Genomic DNA, 17,211 nt, shown 5'->3' with positions numbered 1-17,211 from the left:
ATGCCCCAGTGGAGGCATAGCTAAGCAGAGATGACACACTTCCTTTTAGCCATACCAACTCATACTGGTAATGGCTGACACTCTCAGCCAATCACAGCCAGCAATTTCTGCATGGGCTAATACTTCCTCATTAGCTCAATCAGCACAGAGGGAATGGGTTGCTGTGGACCTTTGGGCTGCACAGAGTGGATGGGCTGCTGAATGAAAAGACAGCGCCAGAAGATTCCAGACACTATAACCACTTTAATGAGATGAAGCAGATATAGTGCCTACAGAGTCCCTTTAAATAATGTATAAATAGTCAGAAATGTTATGGATTTGCCATAATGGTCAGGGTTTTGTTCCCCTGAGTTAATGGAAAGATTATTATGGGGTAAATGAGAAATTCCTCAGTAGTAATCACAGCGTCCCAGGGTAAATAGGTGATGCGTAAAAGTCTAAGAGTGACCAGAGACATTATCCGAAGTCTAAGTTGATGCTCAGCGTGTCAGAATGCATGGACAGATTCTCAATGTATCTAGGACAGATTCAGAAATTCAGGTTCTTTACAAATATAACTAATATGAAGAAGAATCGGGAAACATTTATTGAAACGTTATATTGCGCAGGTGAAATGATGGAGCCTCGTTAGAGTGAATGGATAGATTATCTCACGGTGTTAAGGTGAATTTATAGTTTATCGTTGTCTCCGAGTGCACATGTAAATTATTTTGATTATTGGAAACAGTGAATGGGTACTAGCGCAGGGTCTTAGAATGAAATGCCAGATGCTGAGGATTGGCTCAATAATAATCTATGCTGATTTAATGATAATAATAACTTTATCCTAATGTTTAGTAAATTTATAGCTGAAATAAGGGCCTGTCCATCCAATGGAGGACATGTTTAAAGGGACACTATACGCAGCCATACCACGCCTCTCCGTCCCCCGCCCCTTCTCCTATTTTTTTTAAATTCTTTATTTTTAGCGTGCATGTGATTACAGAGCATAAACATACGCCACAACAGCGTGCTTGAGTTAAACATAGGATTAACAGTGGCATGAGAGGTGTGCACATTTTTGTTTTGTTTTGACATGAAAGTAACAGGCTTTTTAACAATAGTAGGTAGAATTAAAACGCTAGGCCATACAAGCTTATAAGTGGTTTAGGCTCGTTTAAGCTTAAGTTAAATATTATGTCGTGTCTATGGTATTGCATTTCTGGGGAGGTCAAACGTTTACGCTTATGCCATATTTACGACTGTGAAGAATACATGAGAGTGTCAAACTATTAAACTTTGTTTACATGTTGTAACAGGCTAAGCTAGGCATGCATGGAACAATGCTGGTTGCGCTTAAGATTTGGAGCAAGCTGGTCAGTTAAATGTATGTCGTCGTAGCGCATTAACAACAACAAAAAAAACAAAAAATAAATCTTAGTGTGGTATACTGCTGGCCTTCAAGTCTATTTATAGGGCATTGCACTGGAACAATCAGCTTTAGGTCGATTAAAGTCTTGGGGCAACCCAAATACTCCCTAGGGAGGGCAGGTGGTAGATATAGCCTATGAAAATAGTGAATGGCATAGGGGCATAGTCCGCAAGTAGCCTGTGTTAGGTGTCTGAGTCCGGGCATTCTGCTGTAGCAGACGTTCGTAGCAGTCCAGGCCCGAAATAACTGTGAGGCAGCATGATGGGCAGTTCAGCCTATGCCCAGCGAAGGTAGGTCTTGTGCGCTGGGACAGGTAGCCTCGTGGCTCTTGGGGAAGGTGATTCCGCTTTGTGGGTCGGCTCCAGTCGCGCTCCGTGGGGTGGGCGGCCACTCGGCCTCCAGTTTTGCAGCGTTGGCTGTAAGGCTTCGGGTTATGCTGTAGTGAGTGTCGCAGTTTTGGTCGGGTGAGGTGCTTGTGTGCGTCACTTGTTTGGTGGTTCCGCTTTTGTTTGCCAGTGAGTGGAGGCGTGAGCCCGTGGAGCACGGCGCCCGTTCCCGCCTTGAGGATCTCAGGTACCTGCTCCGCCGTGTGGCCCCTTTGGATGCGTGAGGTAAGTGCCTATAGTGCCTGCGTCTTGCTGTGGGTCTGATCCATGAGGTCACCGTCCGTTCAGCCTGGAGGTATGTTGCCCCTCTGCTCAGTAGTGCATCCCTGAGGTTTGCACAGAGCCGGTCAAAAACCCCAGGGGTGTTGTTGGTGGTTGGATGCGGTTTCTCTGCTTGTTACCACGCTGGGCAGCCATTTTGGTTTTGGCCCGGTGTCCTGGAACCCCTGTATGCCTTGTAGCTGGCCCATCTCTTTGGTCAGATATGTGTCCAGGGGGGACCGGGATGACCCCCACCGGTCCAGAGGGGGGGGGGGTTGCTGGGTTGAGGTCTCTTAAGGGCCCCCGAGCCGAGGAGAGCGGCCGCCTCCCCCCGGCTCCGGTCCCAGTAGACCGCTTGTGGATGTCGGCGCTCCCGGCTCCGACGGACCCCCGGGTGGTGTCTTTCGGTTCCGGGGGGCACCCTCGACGTGGGTGGCACACCCCCGGAGGACCTTGGGCTGCATAGCTGTCGCTTTCGTCCCGGGTTCGGCTCGCCAGGCAGGAGCTCTTGCCAGACATGTCTGCCCTGCTTGGTGGTCAGACTCCGCCCCCCCCCCCCCCTTCTCCTATTTTAACTCTGCAGGAGAAAACATTTTTCATTGCGGAATTTAAATGCCTCTAGTGGATGTCACTCAGACAGCCACTACAGGTACTTTCATCAAAATAGCAGAGTAAAACTCTGATGTTTCAATCAGATGGTCTGTCTCACAGAGACCATCTTATTGGGGCAGCACAGCGTTTGCGCTGTAGCCTCCCAATGCTTTCTTTATGGCAAAGCATTGGACTGGCTGAGATTATCGATCTCAATGATCTTAGCCATGGAGGCAGAGCATCCCTGCAGAGACCCGCACTGTGATTTAGAAAATTTAAGTAAAATACCTTTTTTACTCCCTGCAGAGACAGGGTTCAGGAGCCTAAATGGCCAACAGGGCACTATAGCATTATAAATACACAATGATATTCATGACGCTATCATGTTCCTTTGAGCTTCCTGGATTGTAGCTATTTAAGACTCCTCAGGAATCACAATTGGAATGCTTTTATATGAAGTGGAGCATCTTGGGTCTATTCACAAAAGAACTAAAAGAAGGAGACTTGAGATATTGGTATTCTTTAAACATTAAAATGAGATTAGCTGAATTGGGTTTCAAGCTCAGACCCAATTTGATGTTAATAAGGACTGAATGCGAACGAGTATCTTCATCTTCTTGGCTTAAGCTGTCCAAACCTTTAACAGAGCTTGACGTCAATGAACATTTTTTTTAAAATTCAGGATCTCAGTTTCCGATGTAAGTAGAGTGTGCGCTAATACGTATTGCCATGAAAATAAAGAAAAGTCCTTTAAAAAAAAAAAATGTAAAAATCTATAATTCTCTTTTCATCTTTTTGAATAAGTTTATAAGATTTTTTTTAAGCTCTTTCCTATAACCTTGTGTTGACCGCAGTCTGGAATAAATTTTATGGCTATTTTAGATTTCCATTAGCGTATTTAACCCTCTGAGTAGTAGAATTGGGATTTCTTTAGCATTATAAAGCAAAACATTTTATTCTAAATAGGTCCTTCCCCCAGCTTTTAAATTTCTTTTAAAAAACCCTTGCAATTAAAATAAATACAAATGTTTAATTTCACGGGTAATTTTACTGCGTTTGAAGTCACACATCAGAGACTATTACATCCTACAACGACCTCTACATTGTCACCTTTATATAAATTTGCTTGCTTTTTTATTGAGAGCTCTGTTTCTTGGATTTCACATGGTGCATTATATTAGATAAGATTGAGGGTGATGTAATTAAACAGTTTCCATTCTGTCTCTTAATGATTAAGTTTTTTGCGTTTATAGAAATTGGTTTTGACTAGTGACTGATTTTTACAGTCGATGATAAGCTCTTGGGGTTTAGGAGCCGAAGAAGATCTCTAACTGTACAGCAACAGCACAGACCACATTCTGATATAACTCGAGCACTAAATGAGTCAGTGGCACATAGTTTTTAAAAATTTTATTCAAACTAAGGAGCACCACAATGGGTTCCAACATGGATCACATATGTACCTCTGACATCATCCTAAGGCAACATGGATGTTTGGTAGGTGCATCAAGATGACAAAGGTTCAGGCCGTCGCTACCTGACAGGCAAACCAAGCAACTGCTTGGGGCCCCGAGCTGGCCTGGGGCCCCAAGCAGAGCCGGTGCTTCCTATAAGGCTGCAGCCGCCTGAGCGCTCTATAGAGAGCCTCAGGCAGCTGCAGCACTCCTTTCTCGTCAGTGGCGTACTAATGGGGGGGATGGGGGAGAGGGGGGGGCCCGCCCCGGGTGCCACAGTCCAGGGGGGTGCCATGACTTCACGTGTCATGTGTCACCCCCCCGGCCCCAATCATCACGCTGCGCTCAGCCGCACCTTTGAGAAGGGGGAGGAGTCTTTGGGACGTGGCGTAATGACGCCGTACGCAGCGCCGCCGTCAATCCGCCTTCACGGATCTTCAGCGCAAGGATCCAGTGGTCGGTCTCGGAGGGAAGGCATCATCAAAACGTGAGTAGTAATTTTTGTGTTTTTGTAATTTATGTAATGTTATTTAATTAATTAAAGGGGGTGTATTAATTATGGGGGGTGTATATTAATTATGGGGGTGTATATTAATTATGGGGGTGTATATTAATTATGGGGGGTGTATATTAATTATGGGGGGTGTATATTAATTATGGGGGGGTGTATATTAATTATGGGGGGTGTATTAAGTATGGGGGGGTGTATATTAATTATGGGGGGTGTATTAAGTATGGAAGGTGTATTAAGTATGGGGGGTGTATATTAATTATGGGGGTGTATTAATAATGGGGTGGTGTATATTAATTATGGGGGTGGATTAATTATGGGGGGGTGTATTAATTATGGGGGGTGTATATTAATTATGGGGGTGTATATTAATTATGGCGGGTGTATTAAGTATGGGGCGTGTATATTATGGGGGTGTATTAATAATGGGGTGGTGTATATTAATTATGGGGGAGTGTATTAATTATGGGGTGGTGTATATTAATTATGGGGTGGTGTATATTAATTATGGGGTGGGGTATATTAATTATGGGGGTGTATATTAAGTATGGGGGTGTATTAAGTATGGGGGGTGTATATTAATTATGGGGGGGTGGATTAATTATGGGGGAGTGTATTAATTATGGGGGTGTATTTATAATGGGGTGGTGTGTATTAATTATGGGGGAGTGTATTAATTATGGGGGGTGTATATTATGGGGGGTGGATTAATTATGGGGTGGTGGATTAATTATGGGGGTGTATTAATTATGGGGTGGTGTATGTTAATTATTGTGGTTCCTGTAGGCTTTGCGTGCGTAAGGTGGGGAGGGCGTGGAGGGGGGGGGGGCCTCCATGTCTATTTTGCTTGGGGCCCCCAAATTCCTTCAAACGGCCCTGCAAAGGTTACAGGTTCAGAAGAATGTGGCTCTATCTATGACGATATAACATATTTTTGCAGGCTTACTCTGTTTATCTGCTATATAAATTTGCATAAATAAATACCACATTCAGATAAATCCACGAAATTCAATCAGTTAAGAGGATATACCATGGATAGCAACTTATCAGTTCCTTTGCCTTTCCCCTCACAAAGCAAGTACAGTCACGAGGAACATGGGCAAGTCTAGAAGTAGAATACATTTGTCTTTCAATGTCTTTTTTGACAGGTATTGGATTAAAATGAAATGAAACAAGAAACTTAACGTATATAACAAAAAGCAACTAAAAGTGAATATTTAAGTTTTGTAAATTCATTATAAACTTTTATATAAATATGTGGCAGTTTTTCTGTAAGAAGCTGTCTGCCTATCACTTGGCTGATTTAACTGAAAACATCAATACTTGGATTAATCTTTAAAAGTTACCTTGCTGCAGTTGGCTGCTTTGGCCTCTAGTCCATCCATGGTCACCAGATCTTTCAGCAAGCTACTCTCCTGATAGCCGCCCTTAACACCTTCCAACTTAAAATTAGCATGTGGCCTTTCGAGGATCAGTCGGAGATTAACAGCAAAGCCCGCCATGTCGATGGCAAATGGTCGATTAGGATCAAAAACCGTCTTCCAGCCAATAACTTTCCCTCCTGGATCGAGCTTTGGGGATTCAAATCTTAGGCCTCCCACAAAGGCCACTGGCCACACAGCTACTGTTTTTGTGTATCTCATCTGCGTGCAACAAAAGTAACATTTAGTACAATTCCATCCAATGAATAATGCGCTTAAAGGAATGTAAGGGAAAGGTTGACCAGAATTCTGCACCAATTATAATGTCTACGCATTAAAAAGTCAGCTCTTTCTCCTTTAATGTATACTTTACAGTCCTTGGAGGGATAAATAATAGATCAAAATGTGGTTCCGTTCACTGAAGACGAAAAGTCACCTTTTGAAAAATGTGTTTTGCAAAGAAAAGTGCATTTTCCGATGATGTGTACTTATTTATTTCATTTGAAATGGTTTAGTGTAGACGCTGTTAATATATTTCAGCCTTAGGTAATTCACACAGCACCTGCCACTCAAAAACGTTTACGTTGAAAGTTGTTATCATGGTGACAATGGATGCAACGCAAATGACAAACTGGTGAACAAACCCCCCTTTAATTTGAGAATCTGTACAAAAAATGAAAATGGAATTTCTTATATAACTATTATGACACATGTTCTTGTACGTTCTCTTAGCTTGTGTTATGTATCCCATAATATGACGTTATATAAAGTATACATGTCACATAAAGAATGGATGCGAATTGCAGATTGACAGTAGAATCTTTACTTTGCTTAGCGTATCACACTGGTGGTATGGGGTTCTAAATTAGAACAGGGAGTTGATGGGTGGTGTGGCCAGTAGCAGGGCTGTTCCAATACATTTTAGGTGACTTGTGAATAAAATTTTATACAATTACAGCAGGTGGAGGAAATCTCGGAGGAAATATTTGAAAAGACGTTACATAGTAAGAAGGTGCAAGAGGCCACCCTGTGCAGTGTATGGAATTCCTCACTACAGCGAGGATGGAAATGGACAAAAAGAGGATGAAAATCAACAAGCGAAAACAAAAGAAACAAAGTCCGATTGACGAAAGAGGGATGAAGGTAAAAATTTTGAAAATGTAAAACCAGTACAAAATAAATTATGGGTGAGAGGCCATGGGACAAGCATTAATCGCAATTATTTATATAGCACCAACATATTCTGCAATGTTGTGCAAACGTTACCAAAATATACTTTTAATTCTACCAAAGCATGTATAGCATACAGGAACAGTAGGAGAAGATGGCCCGGTTAAGAAGAAGAGAACCCTAGTTACAATGACATGTACGTACGAGAGGAAACGGAACACTGAGATACAGTGATACTGACAGGGTTATAATAAGTATATCTGGGAACTGCAGAGGATTAACTTGGGAAATGCAAATTCTAGATCAGGGATAGGCAACCTTCGGCACTCCAGATTTTGTGGACTACATCCCCCATAATGCTCTTACACCCATAATGCTGACAAAGCATCATGGAAGGTGTAGTCCAAAATATCTGGAGTGCCGAAGGTTGCCTATGCCTGTTCTAGATCTCTATTCAACTGGAAAAAACTACTGACTTAGAGTGTTTGCCCATTTTGACTGAAAAATTGCTTTTCAGCTTTCACTTTTTATTTTTACAATACACAGATTACTGGAAAAATAATGACAGCATCAATACCATCTGAGAGGTCATATATGGTCTATACTCCTGAGTCCCGAGGGAATATATTGGAAGAACATCCAAAGATATATATATATATATATATATATATATATATATATATAAGCTGTACAAGAATTTGTACAACTAAGCATATAACGGTTCCTACATATTTTTTCATCTGAAAATGGTGTTTTTAAACATTCTTAAAAAACATGTATAGCCTGTACGCTGGTTATATGAAAGATTACCATGTGTGATCAAACCCAGCAGCACACGGAAGAACCTCAAAGAACTAAATCAGCTGTGCCAGGCTACACCTTGGTTGATGTTAAAAATGGCAGGCTACAGCAAAAATGTGGACAGAATATCTAAAAGTTCTACAAAGCCATTTGTTCTTGTTCGCTTACTCTGCACAGCATCCCAGGAGCTTTGTGGAAACACAACGGGGCAAGTTTTACATGCACGCAAACACACGGGTACTAATTATCACGGAAATATTCCAGAACAGTAGCTTATTTCTCAAATGAAAATTAAAGTCCCAAATCCTTTATGCACATGGAGGATTTTGATAAATAGCCCCACGTAGAAGTGGCTACCATATGGGAGCTGGAATGTAGTTTGTATACAAAATGCTTGATATGTTAATGAGGGACATTAATCATTGTCTTTCTTTATACTTAGTTAATATTCCACTGGGTTTGTGTTCCTTACAATAATAAATACTTAATGTTCTTCCAAAGTATCACATTTCTTGAATATTCCAAACGATTTGGTTTGAGTGATAATCTCTTTGAGATTAAAATACCTCTTAAACCTGACTTCCAAAATCATATCCTTTATCTCTATGATTGCTTTTAGCCAACGTACCTAAGCAGAGATTTACAGAAAGAGTTCTTTGAAATACCTCAATGAAGATCACTTTTTGAATTACTTCCCATTGTGAACACAGTGATAGAGGCACCTTAACCATCAGGGTGCACTAAACAGAAATTAAACCACAATTCAAAAAGCAAAAGAAAATACAGACGTTTTACTTTTTCAGTCACACGTAAAATAGAAATTTCCACTTCAAAGTGATTTGGCCTCCTTCAACAAACTAATTACACATGTAAATTAAGATATAAATCATGCCTAATAAACTAAAGAATTCAGTCATACCTAATGGTGAAATAATTATTTTTTTTTTTTTACTCCTAAAAGCTGTTTTAAATGTTTTACCTCTTCGAAGAGTTCCAGAGTATATGTGTTGTCATCATCAGCAAAGTATACAACCCCATCGGATGGATTGGAAGCATTGATATTGTCTCTAAGCCATCGTAGACCGAGATTTCTCTGCACTGTCCCTCGTGGTGTATGATTGGGAGACTTTGCAAGACCTATCTTTAAGTTATGTGGGCTCTCCACGTTCAGGTGGGTAAAGTTGAGCCCTGCTTTCTCCAACAAGTTGGCCACCAGTTTGGTTTTCCGAGGGGAGTCTTCTATCACAATCCAGTGTAAATTCACAACATGCAGAAAAGTATTTAGGAGTCTTATCAGTTCAGCCTTTTGTACAGGCCGAGAATAGGTTGGAGTTATCACATAAATAATAGGAACATCCTCAGACCAAGGAGGAGGTCGGGAATATACATACGTCCTTATGACCACAGGTGCCTCATGAGTGGATTGCTGGTGGATACATTGAAGACTTTCTTCTTTTGTCACATTGCTGAGAAGGGGTTTGGCTGTAGAATTGTCATCTATATCTTCTGTAATAATGGAGAGTAAAAAAAATATATATATTATTATTTGCAGTCACAAATAACATTTCCTTATGCTCTAGTGCTGTTCACAATATGCACACAGACAGAACCTGAAGAGAGATGTGTTATCTAGGCCAGGCATAGACAACCTTCGGCACTCCAGATGTTGTGGACTACACCTCCCATGATGCTTTGCCAGCATTATGGGTGTAAGAGCGTTATGGGGGATGTAGTCCACAACATCTGGAGTGCCAAAGGTTTCCTATCCCTGATCTAGGCCATCCTCCCATTGGTTGCAGAGTGTTCTATTTAGAACATTGATATACAGATACAGAATATTTCTGTTATAGACTGTTTTTTAGCTTTCTCCACTTGAGATTCACTAAAAGAAGCTCTGTCATCCACAGGTCTACCTGAACGTTCTTACTTCCAATGATGGAACTGCTGCTACGATTATATGGACTCGTTTCAGAACATTGTTTTTGCAATTTTTACTCCTAGTGCTGCCAGCAAGCAGAAGTCTGGAAGCATCCATCTTGTAATTGTGTTACAGAATTATCTACTTGTTTCCAGAATACATGAATCTGTGCACATCCCCAAAAAACAGTAAAATAGCTCTGCTCTGTGTGTCCCACATATTTGGCATCTGGCTGAGTCCTTCAGCTTTAAGGAAAATAGTTTGAGGGGAGTAGTTGTGTGTTTGTTGTTGTTTGTTGTTGGGTGTATTTTAAGCAACTTGATTGTTGTTGCTTTGAGTGTATTATATGAACATGTTGGAACTTGTTATCTATCTTGAGTGGTCTAAGGTAGGTCTGATTTGGGAATAAAGTCAGCTAATTGAATAGGATGAAGTTGCTGGTTGTGTAAGTGTATAGTCTATAGAGTGGTTCCAATCTTCCGGACTAAGATGTGGAATTATCGAGTTGATTAGACTGCATGTCTGTCTGTAAGTATGCAAGGAAGGGAAAGCCAAGGTCAGGAAATTTGTGTTTGATTTGTTGAAATTATAATATTGTTTTTTTTGTGTTCATCCAGAAAGTTATAAATGGTGGTGGGGCTTGCAGTTTTCCAAGAGCGGTATGAGATTATTGGCTTCCACATCTTGAAAGCATGGGTTGCGTAAGTAAGATATAAACCTGATATATTCCCATTGCAGTCCCATTAGTTTTCTCATCAATTTCCATGTTTTAATAGTGGATGCTAATAGAGGATTTTCTTGTGCCTCCTCCGGAAGGGAAGTATATGGGGTGTATGACAATTGCGAGATAGAGCTGTGTTTCTATGTGTACTATTCTGAATTGACCTGATCTTTGTATTGAGTCTAAGGCTGTCAGGAGTGTGCTTCTAATGTGTACAATTTTATATTTGGATTATCTAAACCCAGGTTAAATCTTGGTTGAGATAACTTGTTCATTTCTATTCGTGGACGTTTTTGTTCCCAGAGAAATGTAGAAATTAGTTTTAGGGTTTATTCATCTGAACATGAGAGTAGTATTGGTAAGGCTTGTAGTGGATATAGGAGTTTTCATACTATCATTGATTTTAAAAGGGTGGCTCTCCCCTAGAGATTTAAAGGGAGTTGATCCTATCTGGAGAGAGTATCTTTCACTCTGGTCATAAGCGGTGCCATATTGATTTTGCATAGGGTGGACCTTTTGGGGGGGACTAACACCTCTAGATATTTAAAGTTTAAGGATGTCCATGACAAAGAAGTTGGTGTCTGTAAATGTATTGGTGGGTCGGGGCCTAATCTCAGGGCTGTTGTAATCCCCTCTCATAATCGAAAGATCTTTTGAGTCTAGGCCGTGGGAAATACTATGACTTTTTGGGAACAATACCCCTTTAAGACTTTGTAGCAGATTACAGTAAGGATGTATTTTATATTATGTATGTTTCTGTGTGTTCGGTTAAATTGTATATGTGTATGCAGCATTCTCTGATTGTTCGGTAGAATCACTCCATTCATTATATTGAGTGAAACTACCGAACAACCAGACCACGCAGGAATAAGTGTGCCTCCAATTACAGTTTGCAACAATGTTGCAAACGGGTAATTGGCAATCTATGTAATGTGTTCTTTGTCCTCTGGGTGGCCGCCATTCGGGAAACAAACACGTGGCGGCGGCCATCTTAAACTCCCGAACAGCGGTGTTTTGCCGTCGAGTGTCTGGAACTAAAATCGGACACTCGACTAGGCAAACACCGCTGAGACCTCCAGACTTCCAGCAATTCGTGTAGAAACTACCGAATGGCCCGCCGTTCGGTAAAAAGAACCCCACGAACAAGGGAATTCATTCAAACCCTCCCCAGGCTCTATAACCCAGGCAATTCGTGTGTTTTCATTCCCTTTTCTGTGACCGACTGCAGGGCCAAAATACATGGAACTATTTTCGGATACTTTTGCCATGCGGTCGGTCAAAACTTTAACCCTCCATAATTCCCGAACCCCTGGTCCGATCTGGGTGATTTTTGGATATGTGCCTCACCCAGATCAGGGCTACCAGGGGATGTAACATTTAAAGGGGGTAACACTATGTTTAGGGGTACATCCAGAAACCCATGGAATTTGTGTCTGGAATAATGGGATTATGTGTCACACTAAGAGGAGGAGATGTGTGGGAGGTAACCGGTACATTATTGGCTGTGGTACTAATTGTTGTGGATCCCTCCCTTGCATGGGAGAATGTCTTAAAAGGAGGTTGTGTGAATAAATCTGGAGTTCCTGCTTAACCCTTAAAGTGAAGTGTCGTCTCATTATTGTAGGAGGATTTATTGTATGCTGTTCCAGTTTGACTGCTAGGAGTGTAAACCTATTCGCATGGTTTGTCCGATTCGGCTGTATACAGCATTCATATGTTTGAGAGAAGTTATATGTTTCTCCGGTTCGGTGGTTGTGGTGTCTGCGGCAGTCCTCAGGAAGCGCTAGGAGCATCCTTCAACAGAGGTACCCAGTCGGGGTGCCTGTCGATCCGTTACAGAGTCCATACGAGTTTTGACCAGTATTTATCTATATATTTATAGCATTACATAATGAGGTTAGTATGTTGGTTATTTGGCCTTTTAGAGTTTTATAATAATCGATTGTAAACCCTTCAGGTCACGGTGCTTTTCCTGTCTTTACCTCTTCCTCCCTATTGGAGAAATTAAAGGGATACTGTAGTTCCAGGAATACAATGCTGCATTCCTGGCACTACGATCCCTCTGCCTGATGCTTACAGTGACTAACAACTTCAATTAAAGAGCAATGTGCAGGTAGAAATATCCGCACATACCCCGGGGGCAGCTAGAGTCTCTTATTCTCTAGTGCAACATTTAAAACTAATAAAAATCTCAGGGTGATTCAGTAAAGGAGATCTTTACCTCAACTCAGAATTGTAGAGTATTGAAATGTAAATGGCAAAATGTAAAATAACCGATTTTGAGATTAAAAAGACACAGTTTTAGTATTTTAGATTCAGTTTTGATTCCCTACAATTCGGATTTTATTAAAGACACGGAGGCTCCTATTATGCTTCTCTTTCTTTTATTTTCCCTCAGCAGCGAAGAGAGAAATGAGTGAAAAGAGAAAAAATATATCATTAACATATATACATATTCAACATAATCCACAGTGCTACATAGGGAACCTCCCCCTTTCAGTATATAAGGTGTAGCACTCTCTTCCTCTTCCTCTTTCTTCGCTGCTCCCTCAGACCAGCTAAGTACATTTATTGACTATATCATTATACTGTCATCTATACCTACTCTGCCTGCAGTTTTATCTGCAAGGTTTGGTTTCTAGGTTTTATTCATTCCTTATACTGTTTCTTCTTTTCTGACCCGACCCGTTTTCACCCGGGTCCCTGGGCTCCTCTGGGCCCCTGACTATCCCCCCACCCCACCCTTGCCGTTTTCGGCAATCATTATATCCCGCCTACCTTACTCCACGGCGGTTTTTCACACCTTCTCGGTTCCGCCGCGGGCGCGTTCTGCGCATGCGCGCACACTCGCGGCGGCCATTTTCTTGGTTTCCCGTCGCCGATACTGCCGGCGGCCATTTTAAGCCTCATTACTCGGCGTGTTTTTGCTCCGAGGAGGCTGCTTGACCCCGCTCCTGCTCTTACCGGGTATTTTTTCTCCCCTGCTCTGTCCTTTGTGCGTGGGTTAAGCAATCCAGCACCTCTGTCCTTTAGCCTACACTAACTGCTAGCCTGTTACCATGCAGTCTGCCTGTGGTGATTTGAATCCCCACCCTGTCCCACTTAAGGGTACCACAGCATCTGATTCCCAGGCCGACTCCAACCTTATAGGTTCAGAGGAATTCCAATCCCTCTTGGACACTACTATGTCCACCTCTATTAACAAGGCTATCTCCTCGGCCATGGGAGCTATGTCATCCAGTATCTCCCTATCTATTTCTCAGGCCCTTAGACAGGCCCTTCCCACCCAGTCGGGCACAGGGCCCTCTCCCAACTCCCCTGATGAGATTAGCCCAGGGCGCAAGGCATCTGCCAAGCGCAAACATACCGCTGACCCTCCCCACACCCAGGTACAGCCTGGTTTGAATGACACGCCTCAGGCTGTCGATGATGGCGCGCAACAACCGCGCAGTAGAGCTACTGGCCGGGCTACGGCGGCCAGGGTATGGAAACGGGCACGTGCCCATGATTTATTGTCCGATTCGGACGAGGACGGGGACGAGGAGTCAGACGACCAATTCTCGGATCCCTACGGGGACGAGGTTTCAGGGGACGATGACCTGCCAGGGTCACAATTCCCTTCCAGACAAACCAAGGCCAAAACCCCTTCGGGGACCCATGATGCAGAGCTAACCTCTGACCAGAAAGATGCCCTGGTCTTTGACCCAGACGACCTCAGGCACCCTCGCTCCGCGGAATGGGAGCCCGCGACCCATATAGCCCGATACCTGGCCCTTAGGGTGCGGAAATCCCTCTCACAGGAGGGCCGGAACAAGCTGAGGGCAGAATGCCCACGCCCGATCATACCCGATGCGGTAGCCAAGACCCCTGAGGTAGACCCCCAGATTGTGCAGTTTCTGGGCAAGTCGGGTTGGAAACCCAAAAAAGGCCTGGACTACTCCATGCGGAACTGCCAGGATAAGTTCCTGGACACCCTGGGCCCGGTCACCAAATTGTACGAGCTGCTAGAGACGGCTCAGTCGACTGGGGCTCCAGTAGACTTTGAGGTGGCGTTCGGCTGGCTCCAGCGCCTGATCTGCATGATTGGCAACGCCAATACGGCCATGTCAACTGAGCGCAGGAAAGCCATCCTGCTTAAGATTGAGCCCAAGCTCGCAAGCATGGCCTCTAATGAGCCCGGTGCCTCCGCCAACGGCCTTCTATTTGGAGAATCCTTTGTAAAGGACCTAGGGTCTTACGTAAAGACATTCACGGCCTTGGACAAGGCCCAATCCTCCATTAAGAGGGTTTTTAGCCCAAAGGTTTTTGGCGGGGCCGGTAGAGGTAGGAGCCGTCTACCCGGCCGCAACCCCCGGGTTTTCTCTAGACCCGACAGAGGCTCCTTCAACCATCAGAGACCGACCCAGGAACGGTCCTTCACCCCATTTTTCCCCTCGCGAGGACGGGCTTGGCATACCCGAGGCAGTCGAGGAGCACCCACGGCAAAACGCCCTTATGGTGAGTACCATGTTTCCCCTTTCTTCCCGTATACCGGTAGGGGGCAGGCTGACCCGGTTCGCCCGGGCATGGTCACGTGTCACGTCAGACAGTTGGGTGTTACAGGCAATAAGGGGCTACCAACTAGAACTAACCGCTCCCCCCATTCAGCCATCGCCCCCAAGGGCGATTCACATGCCATCTGCACACTTAGATCTCATCTCTACGGAGATCAGGGAATTACAGGCCAAGAAAGCCATAGAAGAGGTCCCTCTAGACACACCGGGTTTCGTAAGCAACCTTTTTCTAGTGCCCAAAAAGGGAGGCGGGGTGCGCCCGGTTATCAACCTGCGGCCCCTGAATGCCTTCATACAATACAGGCACTTCAAGATGGAGGGCATTCACTGCCTCAGAGACCTACTCCTACCCGGAGATTGGATGGTCAAACTAGATTTACAAGACGCTTACCTAACGATCCCAATAGCCTCGGTTCACAGGAACCTACTCCAGTTCTGCTGGGAAGGCAAGAAGTGGCGTTTCACATGCCTACCTTTCGGCCTGTCCTCCGCCCCGTGGTGTTTCACGAAGGTCCTAAAACCAGTGGTGGCCTTCCTCCGATTACACGGAGTCCGCCTTATCATTTACCTGGACGACATCTTAATACTCTCCGGGACTCGATCCCTCTTACTAGAACACTTAGGCTGGGCCCTACACCTCATACAGAACCTAGGCTTCCTTGTAAATTGGAAGAAGTCGGTTCTGATTCCCTCTCAACAAATGGAATTCCTCGGATTCCGTATCGACTCTGTACTACAGGTTCTCTGCCTCCCAACAGAGAAGATGTCCAACATCAAGAGGGAAATAAAGAAACTGATGCAAAGGCCGGACATATCCCTACGCCAATTGGCGCGGGTAATCGGCCTGTTAGCGGCCTCTATCCAGGCGATTTTCCCAGGCCCGCTACACTACAGAGCCTTACAACGGCTGAAAGCGGCCTGCCTGAGAAGTGGCCACTCGTACGAATCTCACATTTCCCTGGACACAGAGTCGAGGGAGGAACTGAACTGGTGGCTAACCCACATGGAAGCTTGGAACGGCCGAGCGATCTTCGGGTCCACCCCAGACCTGGTGATCGAATCGGACGCCAGCTTACATGGCTGGGGCGCGCGCTGCGGCAATATATCCACAGGAGGCAGGTGGTCCACGGAGGAGTCCTTCTTACACATAAACTCTCTGGAACTGCTGGCGGCCTCGTTCGCCATTCGCAGTCTGTCTCCCAGAGGCATCTCATGCTCGATCCTCCTCAAGCTGGACAATGCCTCAGCCGTAAGATACATAAATCATCTAGGGGGAACCAGGTCTCGCATCCTAGCGGTTTTGGCCAGAGACTTCTGGAACTACTGCTTACAAAACAGCGTGTCCGTTACCGCGGAACACATCCCGGGCCTAGACAACTACACCGCGGACTGGAACTCCCGCTACCTGAGGGACTCGGGAGATTGGAAACTGCTACCGAAATTATTCCGCAGAATCTCGTCCCTGTGGGGACCTTTGAGCATGGATCTGTTTGCATCCAGACTCAACACACAACTACCGAAGTTCTGCAGCTGGAGACCAGACCCGGAGGCAGTAGCGACAGACGCTTTCCTCCAAGATTGGTCCGAGGGCAGGGCCTACGCCTTCCCTCCGTTCAATCTGATAGCTCGTTGCCTGGCGCACCTCCGGCGCTTCAAGAGCTCATTGGTACTGATAACCCCGTGCTGGAGATCTCAACCTTGGTTCCCACATCTGCTGGAGATGGCAATAGACCACCCACGGCTACTGCCGGAACATCCATCACTACTGACCAACCCAGATGGGGAAAACCACCCCCTGGTGGAACAGGGCCTTCTCCGCCTCATGGCGTGGCTCCTTTCCGGGGACCCTGGGAGATCACGGAGGTTTCGAACACGACTGTGCGGCTCCTGGCAAACGCATGGGCACCTGGTACACGACAAGCCTATGCTGCAGCATGGAGACAGTGGGCCAATTGGTGCTTGGGACGATCATTGGATCCGGTATCAGCCCCTGTGAAATCGGTACTAGATTTC

At 44.6% G+C, this 17,211-nt stretch overlaps 1 protein-coding gene across 1 annotated transcript in view; it reads right to left on the bottom strand.

The window, feature by feature from the left end:
* Window positions 1–17,211, bottom strand: part of LOC134601972 (galactosylgalactosylxylosylprotein 3-beta-glucuronosyltransferase 1-like) — a 157,052-nt gene that overhangs the window by 12,017 nt on the left and 127,824 nt on the right. The window contains exons 3-4 of the mRNA XM_063446480.1: window positions 8,986–9,512; window positions 5,961–6,257 (exon numbers count right to left, since the gene is read on the bottom strand). Of these exons, the coding sequence (XP_063302550.1) occupies window positions 5,961–6,257; window positions 8,986–9,512 (824 nt within the window). The remainder of the gene's footprint in view (window positions 1–5,960; window positions 6,258–8,985; window positions 9,513–17,211) is intronic.

This window comes from Pelobates fuscus, chromosome 1, assembly GCF_036172605.1.
Source record: "Pelobates fuscus isolate aPelFus1 chromosome 1, aPelFus1.pri, whole genome shotgun sequence".
NCBI lineage: Eukaryota > Metazoa > Chordata > Amphibia > Anura > Pelobatidae > Pelobates > Pelobates fuscus.
The sequence above is the reverse complement of the archived record's forward strand: the minus strand, read 5'-3'. Positions and strand labels throughout refer to the sequence as shown.